Genomic DNA, 21,646 nt, shown 5'->3' on the forward strand with positions numbered 1-21,646 from the left:
TTTAGATATATTACTAAAGGGAAGAGGATACTTGATAAACATAGCAGTAATAGGTTAGTGTACATATCTATACTTGTATAGCAATTTGTCCTGACTGATCCAGCAAGTCGTGACTGCAGTAAAAACTACAACCGGAAATAAATTCATGAAAATCAAATTGAGTAACAATGAACTTTACTATTTTATCAAGGTAAAAAAATTGGAACAATGATTGCAAATTTTCCCCATGTTCAACTATACTAGATGAGATATTCACTACATTAGGGCTTGCAAACACTTCAGATAAATATCTAAACCATTTTCAGGTTTTTTGAATTTTCAGTTTTTTAAGGGCTGCGATGGTATACGACACAGCGGGTCAACCAACACAGCCACTGTTACTATATGTGGGATGCTTTAGGCTGCATTTGCCTCTAGTTACTCGACTAAAAAACATAAAAGTAATTAAAATATTTTTTTTAAAATGAGATTAAAAAAATATTTCAGTGAAATACAGTCACCTCCTTATGGTGTTTCTCAGGTAACTGTTTGGAAACCCACATTCTTAGATCTCCAAAGTTTCAGGCCCTGTACTGACCAAATTTTTTCTAGAGAATTACAATATACTGATTTTTTTGTAAATTGAACTTTTAATTCTTATTCATCATTATTATCCTCACAAGTATGAGTTTAATGAATACAGCGGGGCCCATGGGGCAGAGCCTTCTGGTTAGATTGGAAGGGTGAGCCATGACCGGCTAAATATCCCCTGACCACGACAGGAAATGCAAGTAAACATATAATACTGGTGAAGCCATGATGGGAATGCTGTATATATATAATTTTTTTTTTAATTTATGAATAATACATTTTAATTATTTACCTTAAAATACTGATTATTATTATTATATTTATTAACACACTGTGGCCATGGTTTCTTAAGGTGTTACTCTTAAGTTAGTATAAACATAGAAAATCACCTGCATAAAACTTTTCATAATCTTCTTTACCACATTTTATTTTATACATGCAAGGATGATTATATTTATTATTATGGTTTATTGGGGTTTTATTTTCATATATATTGATGTATCAGAAAATATTTAATATTTTATGTAAAGTAATATTTTTACTCATTTTATTAGGTTTTAATTTTATTTTTGTAATTAATTTTAACTATGTATTTTGTTTTATAACCATTTAACAGCTTAGCATTTTATTACATTAATCTGCTTTATTAGTTATTTTTTATTATTAATTATTATTAATATAGTTAAAGGCTCCGTTTAACTTGCTATTATATGTTGAAATTTTTGTGTTAATGAGTGTATAGATCTACTGTTTATTGTAGAAATAGAAGTTATTGATTCTAAATATTCCCAGCCTAATCTGTTTTTTTTTTTGTTTTTTTTATTAACCTTAATATTTAAAAAGTGTATTGTATTATTTATTTATTTCTAATACTGCTATGTTTTATATTACTATTATAATTAAGTTTTTCAAGATTACATCATGTTCATTTTTTATTTGTTCATTGCAAATCAACAAAATATCATCCAAGATATATTGTCCAAAATTTGTTTTTGTGTCCTATGAATTTTATAATTTTCATTTAAATATAATTCAAGCAACATTATTATTTGATCCACAATTTTAATAAGTATGTTTTATGTTATTTATTCTATCTGTTATAGGTTTAGCATAAATACTAACAACTTTGATATCAAAAGATATCAAATTTATCCTTTTCTTATAATTTTATTTATTTTTTTTTAATCTATTAGCCAATTTTAATCAGTTTTTTATAATATAATTATTTAACTTTAATCTTCTTTCAAAAATTTAGATAACATTTTTTCAAAATTATATAAAATTGTAAAGTTTTTATAGTTTATTAAAAGTCTTATTAGATATCCATTAATATATTTTTATTAATTTGTAAAATACGGTGCTCATTTGTACTGTGTATTCTTATTACTGTGTATCGTGTATGGTTATTATTACCATAAGTTACTTCATCACAGTTTTAATAATAGAGAGCATTAAATTTTGTTATTCAAATATTCTATTTTCTAAGAATGATATTACTTTATTTTTATAATCTTGATGAATTATTACTGGTATAACCATTTTATCTGCTTTTATGATTATAGCATTATTATTTTTTATATTTTCATTTATTTATTAAATCTATTATCCATATTTTTTATATTGTTTTCATTATTTATCAGTTCTCTTGCAATATTGTTTTTTTTTATTGTATTATGTTGTACATTATTATTGATTGTTATGAAGAATTGTTGACTGACAGAATAACAACTCTATAAAAATTGTTATTAACTGAAGATTTTTAAAAAATCTGAAGAAACCATGGCCATGGTAAAAGCACTTGTGTGTGTGTGTGTGTGTGTGTGTATATATATATATATATACAAAGGCTTTTTAAACAACTAACAATCATTCTCTCATCACAGCAAATCTAAATTTTTCCAAGTAAACACCATATCCCATAGAATTAACAGATATTAACTTAAAATTTATTACTTGTAGTGTTTACAATCAGAGAAGTTGAAATAGTTTTACTGTCCTACAATATATTCTCTTTTGACTAGTATAAAGTACAATTAGAAAATCCCATCATCATAAAATATCTTTAGAAATAGGAATAAAATTTTGAAAGTATTTATTTATCAATCATTTACTCAATATTCTTAAAATGCAATCAGTGGTAATAAATAATTTCACTCATGTGGTGATTACAGAATCCAATCACACTGTTTTTTTATCATTTCCCTACGGAGCAACCCAGGGTGAGGGTGTATTAAAAAAAATATATTTATTCACTATTCTGAAATAATAGTTCACGCACCAGTTCAAGTAAGCCATCTGAGTTACCTTCATAACAAACCATTTAAAATTAAGTACATAAATAACTACTTTGGATGGGTACTTTTCTAGTTAGAAAAATAGACATCTTTGAAAAACTGTAATATTTTTAAAAAATGTTAAGCCAAAATAATCATAGTGTTGTTTAATGATATTATACTCAGAATATGATGAGGAAAACTGAAAACTGACCCAGCCAATTTCTTTTATACTCTTAATTCATCTGGATTTCCACCTCTTGAAAGTGGTTTTTGAATGCATCTGATATACTGCTATAAAAGCATCTGATATACTGCAATAAAATCTGACTTTGACTGAAGGTATTCAATAAAAATATGAGTAAAGAATTGTTTAAACTGTAGTGATGGGGATCAGTTTTCATTCTGACTACCTTACTTACTCCAACTCCTCAAAATACAAGAAATTATTACAAATAGTTGTAGTAAAATTATATAAAGTACAATGTATATATATATATATATATATATAAAACACATAACCACTGTTATATGTAATGGAAGATTGTTTTTTCCACATCAGCTTCATGTAACTTACAGACATGGTAATCATATAAAGACAAAAGACAACTGGTGGTTTTATTACTCAAATTCAGGTCTGTTATAATTCTAGTGCAGCTGCAGCATAAGTAAATAGTAAAACTAATGGTATTTGACAAGTATTTTACTTCTGCCAATTACTGGATAATTTTTATCATATAAACTGGTTAAAATAACATTTCATTTCACATGTGCATTGCATTAAGATTCTAAATTATTGGAACACTAAGTACAAATACATATATATAAACAAGATGGTCAGGGCTCTATCCTCTGGGGCCCAAACAAGTCCTGGGGCTGCAGAGCTCACTTCACTTTTCATTACTGTCTGGTCAGTGGGCTCTGCCCCACGGATCCCCTGTGTTCTTTACCCTCATGGTTGTGATAAATAACACTGATAAAGTATTAAGGTTTTTGAAAAAGAAACTAAATTACATACGACAGAATAGTAATAAATATGGTAATAAGTACACAACCTTTGACAAGGAAAACTTATCAAAAAATGTAATAATGAAATAAAAGGATTAATTTTTTCTTCTTTAAATGAATGTCTTTAATTCACAACTTTACCTCCAAGGAGCTAGAGCCTTGATTGTGTCTTAAAACTTTCTCTGGGATAACGTAAATGTATCCTGCAAATTTGAAAGCAATCAGTCGCTTTGTTCTCACATGATAATGATCCAAACAAACAAACTTTCAGGTATATATATTTTATAGATAGCCAAAAGTTTTTATTTATCTGCCTGTTTGTATGTTCTGCACACAAGAACCAGCAGACCGATTGCTTTCAAATTTCAGGACACATTTGTGTTATCCCAGGGAACGTTTTAAACCATAGACCAAGGCCCTAGACCTTGTCAGGTGAAATTGTGAAATTAAAGAAGAAAAAATAATACTTTTATTTCATTATTACATAAACATAAATATAAGTAGGTTAATATAAACAAATAAAATAAATAGAAATAGGATGTGAAGTTTTCCTCATAAAAGGTCTGAGTATTTTAGTTACCGCAGTTACTACTCTGTAAAGCCTGAATATTTGTTGTTTATCAGTATTATTCTCACAACCATGAGAATAACAAATACTGCAGATGTCCTGGCTAGATGGTACTGATGAGCGAAGTGAGCTCTGTGACCTTGAGAAGCCCTTGGATTGGCCCTGGGAGTTGCCTGTGCCAACCAGGGAAACTTCAGTCAGGATTCAAGGGGCGTATCCTCCTGGCTAGATGGTCAGGTGAGCAAAGTGAGCCCTGACTGGCTATTTATATGTATATATATACATATACATATTATATATATATTATACATATTATACATATACATATATATATATACATATATATATATATATATATATTGTGTGTGTGTGTGTGTAAAATTGTTTTTTTTAATTATAAGACTGATTATAAAATTCACTACATAAATAAAGAAAGATAAAGAAGTTATTGCTCATCTACATACACTTGCTTTTAATTGACTTTCTAAGTAGTAAATTCCTTCATTTTCTAAAACTTCTTCTTTCTTTGCTTTTTCAAGATCACCGTGTACTAAGACAGGTTTGTCTTTGTCAACCTACAAAAAAGTTAAATTAAAAATTAAAAAAGTAGCAAGAAGATTAATAATTTACAATCTGCAAACAAGGTATTCAAATAATGCCTTTTTTTATAACTATGTTTATTTATGTTAATAAGCCTTAAAAATTAAAAACATCTTGTTGGTAGTGAAAAGCTTCTGTACAAAAAAGCAAGAAGTGAACAAGTAAAAGAGTAGGGCTATAAAATTAACATTAAACTGCCAAAGAAAAAAAGATTAGCTATCATAAAGAACACATTTAATACAAAGTTAACAGTTAGAGTGAAAAATGAAAATTTAATGAGGAAAGTGGACAAGAGAGAAACTTGCTCAGAACAATTCAGAATAGAAACTCTAACTGACTAGGACAGGACATCAAATGAAAAGAGTTGATTAAAACAGTGTAAGAGGGATCAGCAGATGGTACAAAGAAAAAAGGGCAGAAAAAAGTGAAGATTACAGATAAAAAAGGAAATGGAAGCACCAGGTACTCAAAGGTTCTGAAGAACCAGCCTCAGAAGAGATAAGATGTGACATGATGACAAAATTTTATCAAATAAAACAAAAACTGTGCTGACTTTATCAGTCTTCATACCCTAAACAGCAAACAATGAAAAAATCAAGATAAAGTATAGTTGAAGAGTTTAGGGAAGAGGAAATCAGGTTTGAGAGCCCTGATCTTGGTCATGACAAAGTTTGATATTTGTGTTAGGTGAATATCATGACAAGTTAAGTGAAATACCAATCATTAATTATCATTACTTTTAATAATGTTACTGGCAATACTGCTTAAAATTATGCATAATTTATATAGTAATTGAAAACTATTCATTAATTCTGTATGTGTAATGCTAATTAAGGCATTTAACAAATTTCAGAATTTCTGTAGTCTGTTGGTGAGCTTTTTAAAAAATACTATGAATGAATTATATAGAATCAAAGACTTACTGAAGATAAATTACGCAGATGATTCATTAAATCAGACATTCTATCTTGAAATGCTGGGGCAAAGCAATTGGGATCAATAACAATAAAACAGTGACTTTTCAGCGATTTATTTTTCTTATCCTCTAACCTACTGACAATATTTGGACCAAAATCACCACCTGTAATAAAAGAATAATTGTTAATATATAAAATATATCTAAAACAGTACATAAAGAAATACAAGTAAGTAATTGTAAATATTGCATAATAATAAAGACATACTTGTACACTAACTTAATTAAGATTTAAACCAACTACACTTGTAAAGTATTTTTAATTTCTACCTCTCCAAAATAGTACTGGTCAGAAGATAAATTTTACAGTTAATCTACTAGTGATGGAGGCAAGCTTAGCACTCATCTGTGAAGAGTAAACTCCATACTTTACAGAGGCTGGTGTGTCTTTGAATCTCAGGAGCTTCAAGAGTATGTTTACAGTTGTTCTAGAGGTTGCTTTAGGTTTATTACTGCTGGATGTATTCATAATTCCTGAGACCAGATAAGTGACAAATAAAATTGTCATTGCCGGGTGGTGAAGGAAAACATCACCAATGCTGGACAATATGCCAATGCATTGATAAATTTTCATGAATGATTTTATCTGTTCATTGTTCACAGTGGAGGCAGGTGTTTTATACAGATGTACAAGGGTCAATAAACAGGAACGGGGTGAAATATATGGGGTCAGTCTTAGGACTTCCCAATGGTTAAGCCTTGGTAAGTTCATTACAGTTTTATGTGGTCAATTGGTGAAAGTAGATTTCCATCTTTTAGTCAGGTAGCACTAGGAGCACTCAATTCACATCACTTTAATTCTGAACTGATATGGAAGCACTCTACCAGGCCTTATTTCATTTTTCTGTCCACAATAAGATTGAGTTGACTGAGTGCCAGGACAACGAGGCATTAAAGGTAATACATTTGTGAAGAAAGATGTGACTACTCTAATTACAGAACCCAAAACTGTTAGTAGCATAAATTCAACTACAATTAAAATTGTAATTTTTAAGGGAATTATATTTATTATATTTCAAAAGGCTCAGTAAGAGTTGGAGGAAATATCCTGGATAAAGTTTAGAAAACATTAATAATCTAATACTCAGTAACTTTTTAATCCTCAAAAACTTCCAAATTTGATTGAATTGACAAATTTAGGAATACCCTATTTTTCATTATTGAACATGAATCATTCTGAAGGCATTAGTTGGATTTACTCCAGGGTTCTACCAAACATTTGCAATCAGTTTAATGAGAATGTAAAAAACATTTTTTTTGAATGACAATTAACACATACAGATTTTTTGGGACCAGTCATTCAGGAGCAGAGGATATTCCTGATTGGGTAGGAAATGTCATTTATTAGAGATATAGAAGTGGTATTATTAGGGTTTGAGAGCGAACAAGTCTTAAGGATGAAGTACATGGTAGTCATCTCCATTCCCTCTTAAATAAATAAATTAAATTATCCAGTTTTTAAATGAACATTAAATCAAGCAACTTTTAACTAATAATGTCCATACAAATGTAAAATATTTATATAATTATATTTTCCACTTAGCAACATTCATTAATAGAAACTATGTTCAAACACTTTCAGAGATTACTACTCCATCCTCAGAAATAATGTTAATATACTTCATAAATGTTTACTTCACATACCAATAATTACAATTATAACCTTCTTACTGACATGACGTATAATTTGAATTTATTTTAACTCCTTGATGATCATTCATTATATTTATTTTAACAATTTATGTCATTAAAATTATTGATATGTGAAGTATATTACCATTGTTCCTGAGGATGGAGTAGTAATCTCTGAAAGCTCTTCAACATAGTTTCTATTAATGAATGTTGGCAACTGGAAAATATAATTAAATAAATATTTATATATTGTTACCAACAGGCCATGTTTAATAAAATTTAAAAGTAAAATATCACACAATTTAAGGTTTTTAATGATAAGTCAAGTACAAAAAAACAAATTTTGCATAATTCTCTTTTGTTATTATGCACTGCACTATTGTTACTAGTATAATAAGCAGAAACAGCATTTTCAAATTTTTAGGGCGACAATAATTTTTAGGTATTTTCATTTTAGCAGCCTGAAACACTTTTATTAACTAATATTCTTGATTCAGATCTTTCATTTAACCCTAAATTCAATAAGTGAATATTTTTCTCAAAATTACATAATGGGTAAACTTCTTGAGAGTAAGAAAAGATTTTTTGTTGCAGTCATAAAAACTGTTTTCTTCAGTAATGAAAATTTTTATTGAATATTTGTTTCTCTTAAAGTGTTTTGGTGAAATATATCCTACCATTTTTGTATAATATGTACAGTAGTAGTTTTTCCCACAGACTACTTGTTTACATTTACATACATATATATGAGTAAATTAAGTGCCATAAGTGCCATGTGTAATTAAAGTGCCATAATTGGTTGAAGGCAGTCTGATATGCAACATAAGTTACTCTTGAAATTGACATTGTCATTACTATGACCTTCAATGTCAGGCTTATCAAGGAAATTGAAATGGTTTCTTATTCCTTGTTATACCTCAGTTGCTTTATATGTGCTACTAACTAAGAAAGATCAAACAAATCAACACACATAACATTTTTTTTAAATTTAGTGTTAATTGTAAAAGAATTGGTGGTGAAGATACCTCTGCAAATGGATTACTGATCATAAAATAATACAGAAATATTATTTTATGATAATAAAGCACTCATGGAGAGCAATTTCAGGATTGTAGGGCTCTAACAGTTCTATTCCAGTGCCGGCCAAATACTCAGAACAAAGCTTGAAGAGGTGAGCAGGAGCGTTATCATGGCGAAGAAAGCATTTTTGTCCATCCTTGAGTTTGGACATTGGTCCTTAAGAGCCCTGACAACTTTAGGTAGGCATTCCTCGATATACCACTTCACTGTAACTGTCTTATACGTTTCCAACACAACTAACTCTGAAATTCCTCTCTTACTAAAAAAATATGGCCACCATTCTCTTCTTGAAGTGTTGGAATGGATGGTGTGGAGATTACTCCAAGGGATGGAGCTAAGTATCTCGAGGCATGGCTCCATAAGTCTCGAAGATATGCCTACCATGTGCAAGAAGTGGTTATGAAGGCAGAGCAGATGTCCTGGGTGCTGGTTAGGCTTATGGTCAATGTCAGGAGCCCCAGAACCTCCAGGCATCAATTGATAGCATCAACAGTGATGTCGGCCATGTTATATGCAGTGCCAGTACGGGTGGAGGTTTTTAGGATCTAAAGAAACACCCAGAGGTTAAATAGAATGTACAGGAAGTTTGCGTTAAGGGTGGCACAACTGTACAGAACAGTCTCCCTTGATGCAGCGCTGGTGGTGGCAGGATTGCTGCCGTTGGACATCGTGGTCAGGGAGAGGCTGAACATGGCCATAAGAGGAAGGGAAGAGGCGAGGACACTAATCCTTACGAAGTGGCAAGAGAGGTGACGTACAGCAAAAGAGGGCAGTTAAAAATTTATATATTGATACCTGATGTTACAGTGTGAATTGCCAGAATGCATGGGGAGGTGGACTTCTGGCTAATGGGTCATTTGGGGGTCTACCTCTGTAAAATTGGCAGAAGACAGATGGAGAGCTGCCAATACTGCAGTGCAGTGGAATCCTTAAGGCATACATTTTTTGACTGCCCTAGGTGGCTAGAGGAGAAACCTCAGGAAGATTTGGACTCACCGGAGGGTGTCATGCAGTTGATCCTATCTTCTGGTGAGGGCTGGAACATGTGTGTTCAATGGTTCCAAGGAATACTTCGGCAAAAATTAGTTGAAGAACATGTGGAGGACAGTGAAAATGTAAGGTGAGGGCGGTGATGGGGTGCCAGCTCTTGGGGGCAGATGGAGGGGTGCCCTTGCATTATCGTCACTGATAGCTCTCGGGGGATGTGGCCTTGCCATCTAGAATCGGCATCACTGTCAGGAGTAATGTGTATGGTGTGTATGTATATATATATTTTTTTTTTTTTTGTAAATAGAGTGTGAGGGTGAATGAGAGGTGTAAATATTTGTATGAATGTGAGGTGTGCCTGTGATGCACTTGGTGCTGAGGTTATGCCATTGGCAACAATTGCAGCAATGCATTGCATGAGGGAATGGTTTTTTAGTGGGACCCACTGCACTAGGCGGTAAACCCCACACACCCAGTAAGTACAGACTGCTGGGTGTTTGGTTGAGGCAAATTTTCCTATTTGCGACATAAAACAGAAAAAAAAAGGTAGTGACTATTAGAGTGGCTACAGTGTAGATTGAAAGCTATCTAAACAGATGCTATCTTGTAACTGCCTGTGATAATTCGTTCCATCGTATTGTAAAAACTTTCCTAGTGTCCTTTGTACTTGCCAAAAGAAACATTTCTATGACAAAATGATTTTTCATATTTTAACCATTTTAAAATAGATGCCTGAAACTCATATTTTATTGCTATTTTGGTGCTTAATTAGTGATATGTCTAATTTATTTACTGATAATACACTTGTAGCACAACTCAAATTAAGGTTTTAAGGGTGTAACACAACTATTGAAGATCTACTTTTTTTGAATACTTAATTCATTTTTGTCCAAACGAAATTATGAAACACTTATTTACTCAGCTCAAAAATGTTAAATGGCAAAGATGATTGATTTTGTAGCCCACTAAAGAGCTTGTAACGGTGAAGTTTGAATTTAACTTTTTTTTTTTATTACTATTGGTTCTTGCTTTTTAGATCAGGCAGAGGGATCCAAATAATACAACTGTATAACATCTACATTAAACTGCTATTAAACTATTAATTATTGTTTCTACAATTACCCGCAATTAATTTTCCATTCATATTGAGACTATAAGGTAATATCTGGGTTCAATATTTTTTGTGAATTTCAGTTTAATGTTATAAACATGTCTTTCTTAGTTTTTGTTTAGTTTTTCTTTTCTTTCTAAATATACTTATAATTGTTATCAATATATTCTAAATCTATTTGCTATTGGTCTTCAATCATGAGATATTTAGACGAAGACTCTTTTGAAATAATAATACTGGGTGAATGTTTTAAAAATCCAAGTGCTCCTGCAGGTCTTTATCCAGAATATATACCCAGAATTTAGTCACCATTTTATTAATGTCTTGCTAGATGGGAGAGGTGCAAGCAAAATTGGGCCTCATTATAAAAAAAAACTAACATCACATTCACAAATTTTATTGGGGTGATTATTATTTATCAGACAGTAAGATTAAAGAAATTATACACCAATCTAAATGAAATATTATTATAGAAAAGAAAAAATAAGAAAAACTTGTTTACAAATCACTCAGGTTGAAATATGGTTTACACTCAATTCTCTAAGAGATTGGATAAACTTACAAAGTTAATGGTGTAATTATAAACATATTTTTTAAATACTGTAGGTAAATTTAATGATTTGTTTTTAACCCTTTCACTACCACATTTTTGTCACTCATCAGAATTATTTTTTACTCTGCAGCCATGTTTATTTAAGTAATTTTTATTGCTTTAAATACATTTAGACCAAAAACTTTTTCTTGGCAAAAAAATATAAACATATCCATTGGAATGGACATCTGTAGTGAACTACAGTTAGTTTCTATGAAATAACAAATGAACATCTTTATTTATGAAAAATGTAATTTTTACAAAATAGTTATTTATAAAAACAATACAAAAATTCTTATAAAATTATTATTAAAATACAACTTTTTTTCTGTCTTATGTCTATAAGTACTTAAAAAAATCGATTATTAAAAAATTATAAACAAGAAACACAGTAATGCTGAGCAAATCTTACCATTACAAGTCATAATAAATGCTTAGAAATTATTATTATACTAAAAAATAAACAATTACAAATTAAAAAGAATTTTTTAACATAATATCAGTACATCATTATATCTATTACTTTATATGAAAGTTCATGAAACAATTCTGCCATTCACAAAACAAAGGTGGACTTTACATTTTGTGAAGTACACATGAGTTTTCTTGGTGCACGTAATATTTTTGCATTGAGTTGCATCTTTTTTGGAATCATATTCTGGTAGGTGGTCTACTAAATCATTCTGAACTTCAACTATAGGTCTTACTTCTACATTCTGTCTTTTCAATGGGCGGACAATTTGTTCTCTAGGAGAACTTGGTCGACCTCTTTTCCTGCAAAACTCTACTGGATTATCCATTTTTACAAGAGCTTCGCCCAAATGTAATTTAAAATCCAATAGATCAAGAAATGATTCTTTTTTAAGTTGTTTAGCCTGCCTATACTCTAACCAAGAATTTACACCGGCCGTATCAATGGCATGAAAAATCATCCTTAAAGTCCACTTACAACTCTTTAAAAATATTCTATACATCGCAATAAAAGTTGATTCAGAGTATCTACTCCTCCCATTCCATAGTTATAATTTTTAACTACTTCTGGTCTAGTTACTTTAACATATTTATTACTGTTCTTATCCCACCTGTTTACTTCATCTGGTGTACCTACACCTACAAAATTGGAACCAAGAACAACTGATCGATTATCAGTCCATTTGCAAAGAACAACTTCCCCATCACTACTGGTCACTTCTTGGTGGAAACCTCTTGGCTTTTTTGAGCATTCTTTGTCAGACATAAATGGAGGCTTACAAAAACGATCAACTCTAACTGTACCGGCTGCAAATATTTTATTATTTTTTTTAAAATCTCGAATAAATTGAAAGTACTAAAGAAGTTATCAAAATAAACACAATGGTTCTCTTTTTTAAGCTGTTTTGTCAGTTCTAAAACTACAGAGGCTCCTAAACCAAATGATTTTATGTTGGTTTGATTAAATTCAGTTGTTTTGCCCTGGTATAGTATGAAGTCATGTATAATACCACTCTTCCTATACAAAATAAAATTTTTTATCCCCTACTTCTTAGGTTCTTTTTCATATACTGTTTAGTAGAATGATGCCCTTTAAATGGGATTATCTGCTCATCAACAGTGGGATCTTGTTCCATTTCTAATTCCTTGCATCTTTTTCTGACAAACTCAAAAATTGGCCTTACTTTAAAAAATTTGTCATCGGAGTCTTTCATTTCTAAATTTTTAACTATGTGTAGGTTTCATTTCAGTTGATAAAGGCAATTACGAGTCATTGTTTCAGAAAATATCATGATCTTCAGGGAATTTCTCCAGTACATCTCCATTCTGGAAAATTTTAAAACTGACATATAAATGTGTAACCCAATCAGTGCACGAATTTCTTGAGAATTTGTGGGCTGAAATGTTATACCTTTCTGGAGGGCATACATGTTATTTTTTTAACCATGAATGAAATACATTCCTCAGTTAAATATTTGCAAAAATAATCTATACGAGAATCTGAATCAAAATAATTCTCCGTGTTTACAGAAAAATCACCAGTCGTAGGTGGATTGAAAGGCCTTCTTCTCCATTGGATATCTTTTTCATCCGTGGCAGAATTAACTAAAAGTGGTGGATCTGACCCAGCTGATATTGATGGCCTATTATATAATTGGTTTACTTGTTCCCCTGCTTGATTTATTTCATTTAAAATAGGTGCTGATTGTACTGGTGCTATTTGTAATGATAGGAGTTCATGCAGGACAGGTGCTGCTTGCAACCAACGGCTCTTGTATTTCTGAATCACCTTGAATAGCTTATTCCTCATTTCATAGGACATCAGCACCTGCAGCATAAAAAATGTACCTTTAGCAGGTATTCACTGAATCCATCCGTTTTAATACTAGTAGGATATTTGTTTCATGAGCCAAACTACGCTAAATATAAATAAAAATGAAACTTACCAATTCTTGTAAGACCCTTTGATTTGTGCTTCATCTTCTATCTCATCACCACTCTCCAAACCTTCCAAATCTGAACAATTTCAATCTAATATATTCAGAACAGATCCAATGTCATCTTCGTCATATAAATCATAAAACTCCATTGTCTGAAAAATAAAATAAAATACCATGTAGACTGATTCGTACACCTAACTAAAATGTAAAATAAGAAAAAGAATAGCAATAGAAAATAGTCTGAAGAAAGAGAAAGTAGCCTACTGGTTACTGTGTGATACTAGAAATTTCTTTTTAGCTGATCATAATAAAAAGACAATAGACCTAATGCTTATTTTAGAAATTCATATCTTGATTTTACAGCATTATAATAAAATTTCTACATATAGCACAAATTTCAGGGTTATTGTATTTTTTTCAATTTATGAAAATGGTAAAAACAACTAAATTGAAGCATAAACTATCTTATGCTCAGATAAAATAACTGAATGAAAAGATGTTTACAGATTATATTATGTGAGGTTAGGAATATTTTTCCTGTTATGTAGTACTACTTGGTTATTTTATAAATGTATAAATTAACTTACATAACTTATAATAAATAATATAAATTAGAAATATTATTACTCACCTCTAATTAAGTAAATGTCCAAGTAAAAAATGTGATATCAGCACTTATGGTCACTGCACAAATAAGAAAACGAATAATAATAATAATAACCATAACCTCAAAATTACATTGCAGTAGCAATACCCTTTGACTACACTTGGGCATTTGAGTGCACACTAAGTTTTTGTGTAATTTATAAATGTAAGCATGCACCCCTTCAAAAAGTAATCCATTTATGAATTAGAAAATATTATTTTAAAAATAAAAAAATTATATTAGGTTGTGAATATGTCAGTTACTTTTGCAAATTGGAAAATTCTATGTATCTATACGTTCAGAAGAAATGTAATACTTTTAAAAATTATAATTTTGGTAGTTATTAATGAATACTTCAGGTAGCAGCACTTTACAGTCTTGAGAAAACTATTACACTGAGATGCCCAAATGGATTAAAAGTATAAAAAGCCATTGATACATAAAAATCAGCTAGTAAAATATTTGGAAACTGAAATGGACAAGAGGAGTGAAAGGGTTAGGATGTCTCATTGTTTTACTATTGGTTAAAAATATTCAAATACTATAATTTACTAATTAACCATAATTATGCCCATTATTTTTGAAGTTAGAAAAAGTGTCCCTTCATATTTTAAACTAAAAATCACATATCATTATTCCTGAAAATACCCATTGTTAAGAACACTTTTGATATTCTATTACCACAGTTATTTTTTTTTAAAAATAGGTTGAAGTAGGTTTTGATATTCCATTACAAAGATTTATATCAAAAGATTTTGATATAAATCTCTTATCTATAAATGATCATTTTTATTACTTATATTAATAGATTATTAATACCTGATAATATACCACATAATGTCTCTACTAGAAGAGCCAAACCATAACCTTTATAACCAGCTGTCTCTTCAGAACCTCCTAAAGGCATAAGATGGTGTACCTTCAGTGCTTGTACAGGATCAGTTGTTTCATTTCCATCTTCACCTAATGCACATCCTTTAGGAAGTTTTTCATTTTTCAGTTTTTTATATTCAACCTGCAGGTATATTAACAACAAATTAAAATTATCATCAAAACAATACTTCAATTTATTTTAAAACAAATTTATATTTACTTATCTTTTATTTTTTTGCTTACAATCTTTAACAGATTTTTCTTTCTATGTTGTCTCTTACAAATTAAAAATTCCTTAGCAATTTTTTTTTTTTAATTTAGTAGTACTTCAGTGTAATTAAAAAGAAGATCAGACAAATTAGGGAAATTAATTTTTGCCACTCTTCAAAATTTGTAGTTTCAGACATACTAGCAAGAGAATAAACTGGAAACTCTTTATCTGACAAATAAGCAATTTCCAGTTTATTCTAGAATTTCACCATTCTTTTGCAAGAGCTCTATGTTTTCTTTTTATATTTTTTTAAAATTATTGATACTTATACTTCTATTTCTCTATAATATTCTGTTCAAATATAATTATATTTTTTATTTTCTTGCAACAGTTAGCAAAGAACTAGTTTATATGGCTTGCTTTAAACAACCTTAAATACTTTTTTAACAATAGTTAATTAATAGTTAATCAGAAATTATAGTAATTATTTCCAAAAAGTTTTCTTTTTGTCACACCATAGTGTAATTTATTGTAGGTAAAATGGGGTGCATTTTTACTTCTATTCAAGTTTAATTGGTATGGCTGAATTGATATTACACAAGACATTAAAAACTAATGTTTGTTTTCTTTTTTTCAATAGCAGATTATACAGAAACTACTCTAACCTCCTCCACTCCAAAGCCAAAAAAATCATTTCTAACAAAAGCAAACTTTCAGCTACAAACAATTTTATAAAATTTCATTTGGTAAGTAAATCTTTTTTTGTATTTTTTATTTGTCTACATCTTTAACTGTATTCATCTATGACAAAAAAAATAAAAATTGTGTATGAAAATTGAGATACAACTATTTTGTTAAGGAACTTGTTGTGAAGTGAAAAGTTAACACTTATCAGCTTGTGGAACAATATAAGTACATACAATATAAATTGTAATTGTACTATATAAGTAAAATTATTTAACAAATGTGATTTCACCTGCCATGTTGTGCTACTCGTAATTAGATGATAAGTTGATTTACTGCTGTAATTGCAATACAATAATATATTAAAGAACATACACATAATTAAAATTATAAGATTTTCAAAGTTATGAAAAATGAATTATATGTTATAAATACTAAAATATATCATTTTCCATATATACTATAAATAATTTTCCATTTTTTTATGAGACACACTTTTCAGTTTCATTTGTTGTGAAGGTTCATAATCTCAAAAGACTTAGTAATTTATGTAATCTAAAAGTTTGCTTTTATATAATCTTTTGCGGTGAATTCATTTTTATATTTAACATTGTGACTTCCTCTGTTGAAAATTATTTGACCATGTTTTATAAATATGGCCTAGAATTCAAACGATCTAGTAGATGAGCAGTCTGGCTAAATAAAGAAATGTTTTAGATCCACAGCAAGAGAACTTCAGTGAAAGGTGATTGCTTTCGATACAGCTTCAACAAAGTCTGAAAAGTCATACCCATACATTGCACTGACAGTACCACTCTATGGTGGAATGAATCCACTACCATAAACATATTAAAGCACTTACAGGAAGCCTAAAGATTTACTTTTGCCACATATCTCACACTCTTCACAACCTAAATGTACAATTGACATATTCATTGCTATTTCATGGTACAATATTTTTTGTAAGAACACTTATTTTTGGGATTTTTTGGTATGAAAGCTTTGTACAATGATGTGAAAGCCAAATCGCAAAATTTATCCGTCTTATGTGTGGTCTCCAAAAATGAAAGAAGGTTGAAAAAATGGATCTGATGCTGAATTGTATATATTATTTTGATGTTCTTTAAAGCCTCTGTTAAATTATGGAGGAATAACAGAATTTTTCATATTTTTCAAGACCGAGTGAAAGACCTGTCATTACTCGTTTCACACCAAGTGTAGATAAGAAAAATGTTTTTTGTTTTTATATTGTATGAGATGTATTGTCATTTATTAATGTGTATTTAAAAATGTTTATTATTAACCACTCACCTCACAATTGAAAAAAGCTGAAATGTTAATCAGCTGATTGGAGAGAAATCTTCTTATGCAAAACAGTCGTATCCCATGCTCTTGTGGTCTGATTAGCAAGCAAGTAGGTCAAATTTCAGAGATATACATTTATTGTTTAGAAAGTGATGACCCAACTATTTTGCTTAGGATTGAAATAATCTTTTCAAATATGACAAACTTACAGTTTTTGTTATTTTCTAAACAAGATATGGCGGCTATTTTACCCAAGAAATAGGTGGCAATATTACTAAGTTAACAAAAAAAAGAAAACGGAAAATAAAAAAAATTGAGATACAACTTTTTGGTTAAGGAGAGCAGTATAATTATGAATAAAAACAGCTGTTTATAACATAGCATCATTATTTTGCAGTAAATAGAAACATGATCTTATATTGTACAACAAAGCCAAACCATTTTAGATAATCAGAAAATTAAGCATCTATTTGTTGGTCTGTCTCATTCTAGATCATACTTTTAAAAGATTGCTTTTTATTTTGTAATAATACTATTTTTAAAGTTGCTTCTAAATAATACTTTAAAATTATTTTCAAAGTTTTGGGCTAAAATATTTAATATTACCTTTAATAAGTAATGATCTAAATGTGGATGTATATAAATGTCTAGATTGGTTGTTAATGAGTATTTAGATTTTCTTTATACTAAAAGAATTAGGCCTATTCATGTTCATGAAATTTACAGCATTCCATGAAGATGATCAATCCACATCAGAAAGTGGTAAAAGATTTTAAAAACAGGAAAATCAAAACATACTATCTAAAAATGACCAAGAAGATCCCACTTACATGCCCACCTATACGTCTAAAAACCAAATGAACTATTTGATAAATATCAGTAAAAAGATTTTGAGCCCTTGACTACATCCCAATCCCATAGGGAAAGACACCCACCTTGTGACGCTTCCAGTCACCACACCATCCACTCCTAGCCCTGGTGAGCTTTAACCGAAGTCATCTTTCACCCTCTAAATTTTACATCTCGTAGTAATAAGCCAGGCCTTGTTGGGATGCCACTGACGTATATGCCTCGGTGTTTTATAAACACATTTACATCAGACATTTACATCAGTGTTTTATAAACTTAGCCTTGGATGAGGCCTGCAGCGAAGGCCCCATCCAGATATCTTGAATGTCATACATTGTTGCCCTCTGAACTAGCTAACCAAGTTCACAGAAGCATGAACCCTGCTCCTAGTTCTACATTTTATAGAGCCAATTTGTGTGTAAATGTCTCATAAATTCAAGGCAAATGAATAATACCACCAAAAATTTTGTTCGCAACAACAAAATTTATTCCTAGTTCTTTTAGTGAACTCAACTTCAGTTCATATCCCTACTTGGTTTCATTATGGAATCCAGTCTGGTCTACCAGGGAGAGGCGAACAGACCTCCTACTCCCACTCAGCTCCATTGCAGAGTCCCGCGTGACATTTACTTTCACTTACTACCATCATCGAGATGTCGCTACACGTCACAGCTGCATAGGAATCCATGCCCAGCACCTGACTACAACTTGACTGTTGCTTCTTTGGACTTACGTATATTCTCCAATACGAAGTAATTTCTTATTTAATAATGGTTTATTTATGATGATCAGCCGAAGAAAACTGTTGTGAAATGGATGAGTGAACAGGTATCAGGAAGGATGGATGTCTAATCTTAAACTTGTTCTAAGTCAGTGAGGGGGACTTATCTTAATAGGAAAGAAAATTACATTATTAGTTAAAACTTGTTTATGAATTTGTGGAAAATACTGTAATAAAATTATTTTAGAACTAAATATCCATTACTTTTTGAGATTAAAAGACTAGTATATAGTTTTTCCTTTTATTCTATAAATAAAAATAACCTCACTATTTTTTTAGTCATTTAAAAAAGTAATTTATTGTAAACACTGAAAATAACATGTCTAAAGAAGATTACAATCAAAGGCTAATAAAAATTTTGATTCAGTCTAAACAAAACCAGTTAATTATTTATAAATAAATTCATGCTAATAAATATTCAGCATTATGTAAAAAATGCACTCTTTCATTATTGTTAGTTAAAAAATTATGTTTACTTTATAGTGAAGCCCACCAGGCTGATCTAGTAGTTAATTGTATCACAAATCAGTTGTTTAACAGCTGATTTTTAAATTTAAGGGTTCTGAGGTTCAATCCTACTAAATGTTAGTTGCATTTATATGGATTTGAATACTAGACAGTGGATACTGGTATACTTTGGTGGTTGACGTTAAATTTACCACATGTCTCAGGAATAGTGTCTGAGTTTATACACACCTCATTTACATGTCATACATATCATCCTCATTTCATTGGTTTGGGGGTCAGAGTTGTCTATTGTTTACTAGTCAAACTGACTGCAGTGTATTAAAAAAATATATAATTTTTGTAGTGAAATATAAAAATTTATGCCACACAGATTTATTTATACCTTTCCAAGAGAAGTAGTTGTTGTGGCCATATCTAATACAAAACTATCATCATCATTTCCAGGGGCTGCAAAAGATATTGGATTAGAGCCTAATGCCACCTAAAATCATAATAAAAAAGTTAATTACAAAAATTACATTATTGTAACAGGTCTACTTTATTGAATACTTTGTTATTTATGAATGTGTATGTTATTAAACAGATATAAAGTTAATAAAATACAAAATCTTAAAAAAAACAATAATAATTATTATTCATTATTTATTAACTACCTAGTTGAGATTCAATATCTTCAAATAACACTGAGAACTCATATCTAGTCAAGGAAGATTGAAATTCAAAGAGTTAAAATTCTTTTTCAATATATCATCTCATTAACTTCATATTTTTGTGAATTTTACTTTGTATTGCTTGAATAATTTATTATTTCTTATAGAACATGTTATGAAACTAATATCATTGAATTTTCTGGATGATTCATAGAAATGATTCAGGAAACAAAGAGGAACAAGCAAATTTTTTTCTATGAAAATTGATTAATGAAAATGATTTTTTGATCCAAAATCTGTAAATATTTAATACTTTAGCTGCTATTATGAGATGTAAATTGTAAAATTCCTACTGAAAGCAGGCAGTGTTTTTGACAGAATCACATTTTATGTAGGTTTAGAAGGCAATGAAAAGTTGAAATCACATAATTAAAACAATAAGCAAATCCATTCTCCCACAAAGAGGTAAATAATTATATTAATAGTTCACAATAATGTTTTGTACGGTTTCTATTAAATTATACTACACTGCTTGACAACCAGAAAACAACAAATATTGACTAAAATATACATATTGAATTTTAAAATATATTAAGACTGAAACATAATTCTACACAAAACCCATAATTTTTATTGAACTTGATAATACGTTTTTTAGTTTATCCAGTTTATATATTAATATATAACTATCAATGAATGTGATAAATTCTTCAAAATTGTGCTTAAATTTACATAATTGACTACAACCAAGAATATAAAATCAAGGTATTAAAGTTAATGTCTAATTGCACCAGACTTACATCTTTACTTCTAGTTGGACACATTAGTGGTGTTGAATTTGAGCAAGTAAATCCCTGGAAGAAAATAATAACATTAGTAATGAATAATGAATAACATTATGCAGTTTTTACTAAGAAATTCAAGATGTTAGTTTTATAAATATAAATATATATATAATACTTATATTAACCAAATACTGATTGAATTTTTTTTGGTCTGCCTGCCATGTAGTTAGTTCATTTGTTCTTAGATGGCGGCACTGAAATGCTGTATTGAAATAAGAAAATAAATAAATAAAATTATAAATATAATCTAACCAAACTTAACCTATGCTCGCTTCACTCGCTAACCTTGACTAGCAAGTATAGGTTACATTTAGTTAGATTATGTTTATAATTTTATTTATTTATTTTCTTATTTCAATATATCGTTTCTGTGGTTGCCATCTAATAACTAACTAGTTTGAACCTGTTGGAACAGAAAAATAGTGGGCGGGCAATACTCTTCTTTTTAATTTTTTCTGTTTTTTTTTTTTTTTAATAAAAATGATAAGACAAAGGGGTGCTTCAAACTTTTGGGGGTAAAAAACCC

General features: G+C 29.8%; 1 protein-coding gene across 3 annotated transcripts in view; it reads right to left on the bottom strand.

Moving 5' to 3' along the window:
- Window positions 1–21,646, bottom strand: part of LOC142322112 (putative oxidoreductase YjmC) — a 74,882-nt gene that overhangs the window by 19,255 nt on the left and 33,981 nt on the right. For 2 of the 3 annotated variants that reach the window (XR_012755779.1, XM_075360808.1), the window contains exons 5-9: window positions 21,076–21,129; window positions 20,008–20,106; window positions 15,274–15,469; window positions 5,943–6,100; window positions 4,884–4,994 (exon numbers count right to left, since the gene is read on the bottom strand). Coding sequence is in view for 2 of the 3 variants with exons in the window: in XM_075360808.1 (XP_075216923.1) it covers window positions 4,884–4,994; window positions 5,943–6,100; window positions 15,274–15,469; window positions 20,008–20,106; window positions 21,076–21,129 (618 nt within the window). In the remaining variant the exon portion in view is untranslated. The remainder of the gene's footprint in view (window positions 1–4,883; window positions 4,995–5,942; window positions 6,101–15,273; window positions 15,470–20,007; window positions 20,107–21,075; window positions 21,130–21,646) is intronic. The other variant, XM_075360809.1, reaches the window with a different exon arrangement.

This window comes from Lycorma delicatula, chromosome 3, assembly GCF_047948215.1.
Source record: "Lycorma delicatula isolate Av1 chromosome 3, ASM4794821v1, whole genome shotgun sequence".
NCBI classification, from domain to species: Eukaryota; Metazoa; Arthropoda; class Insecta; order Hemiptera; family Fulgoridae; genus Lycorma; species Lycorma delicatula.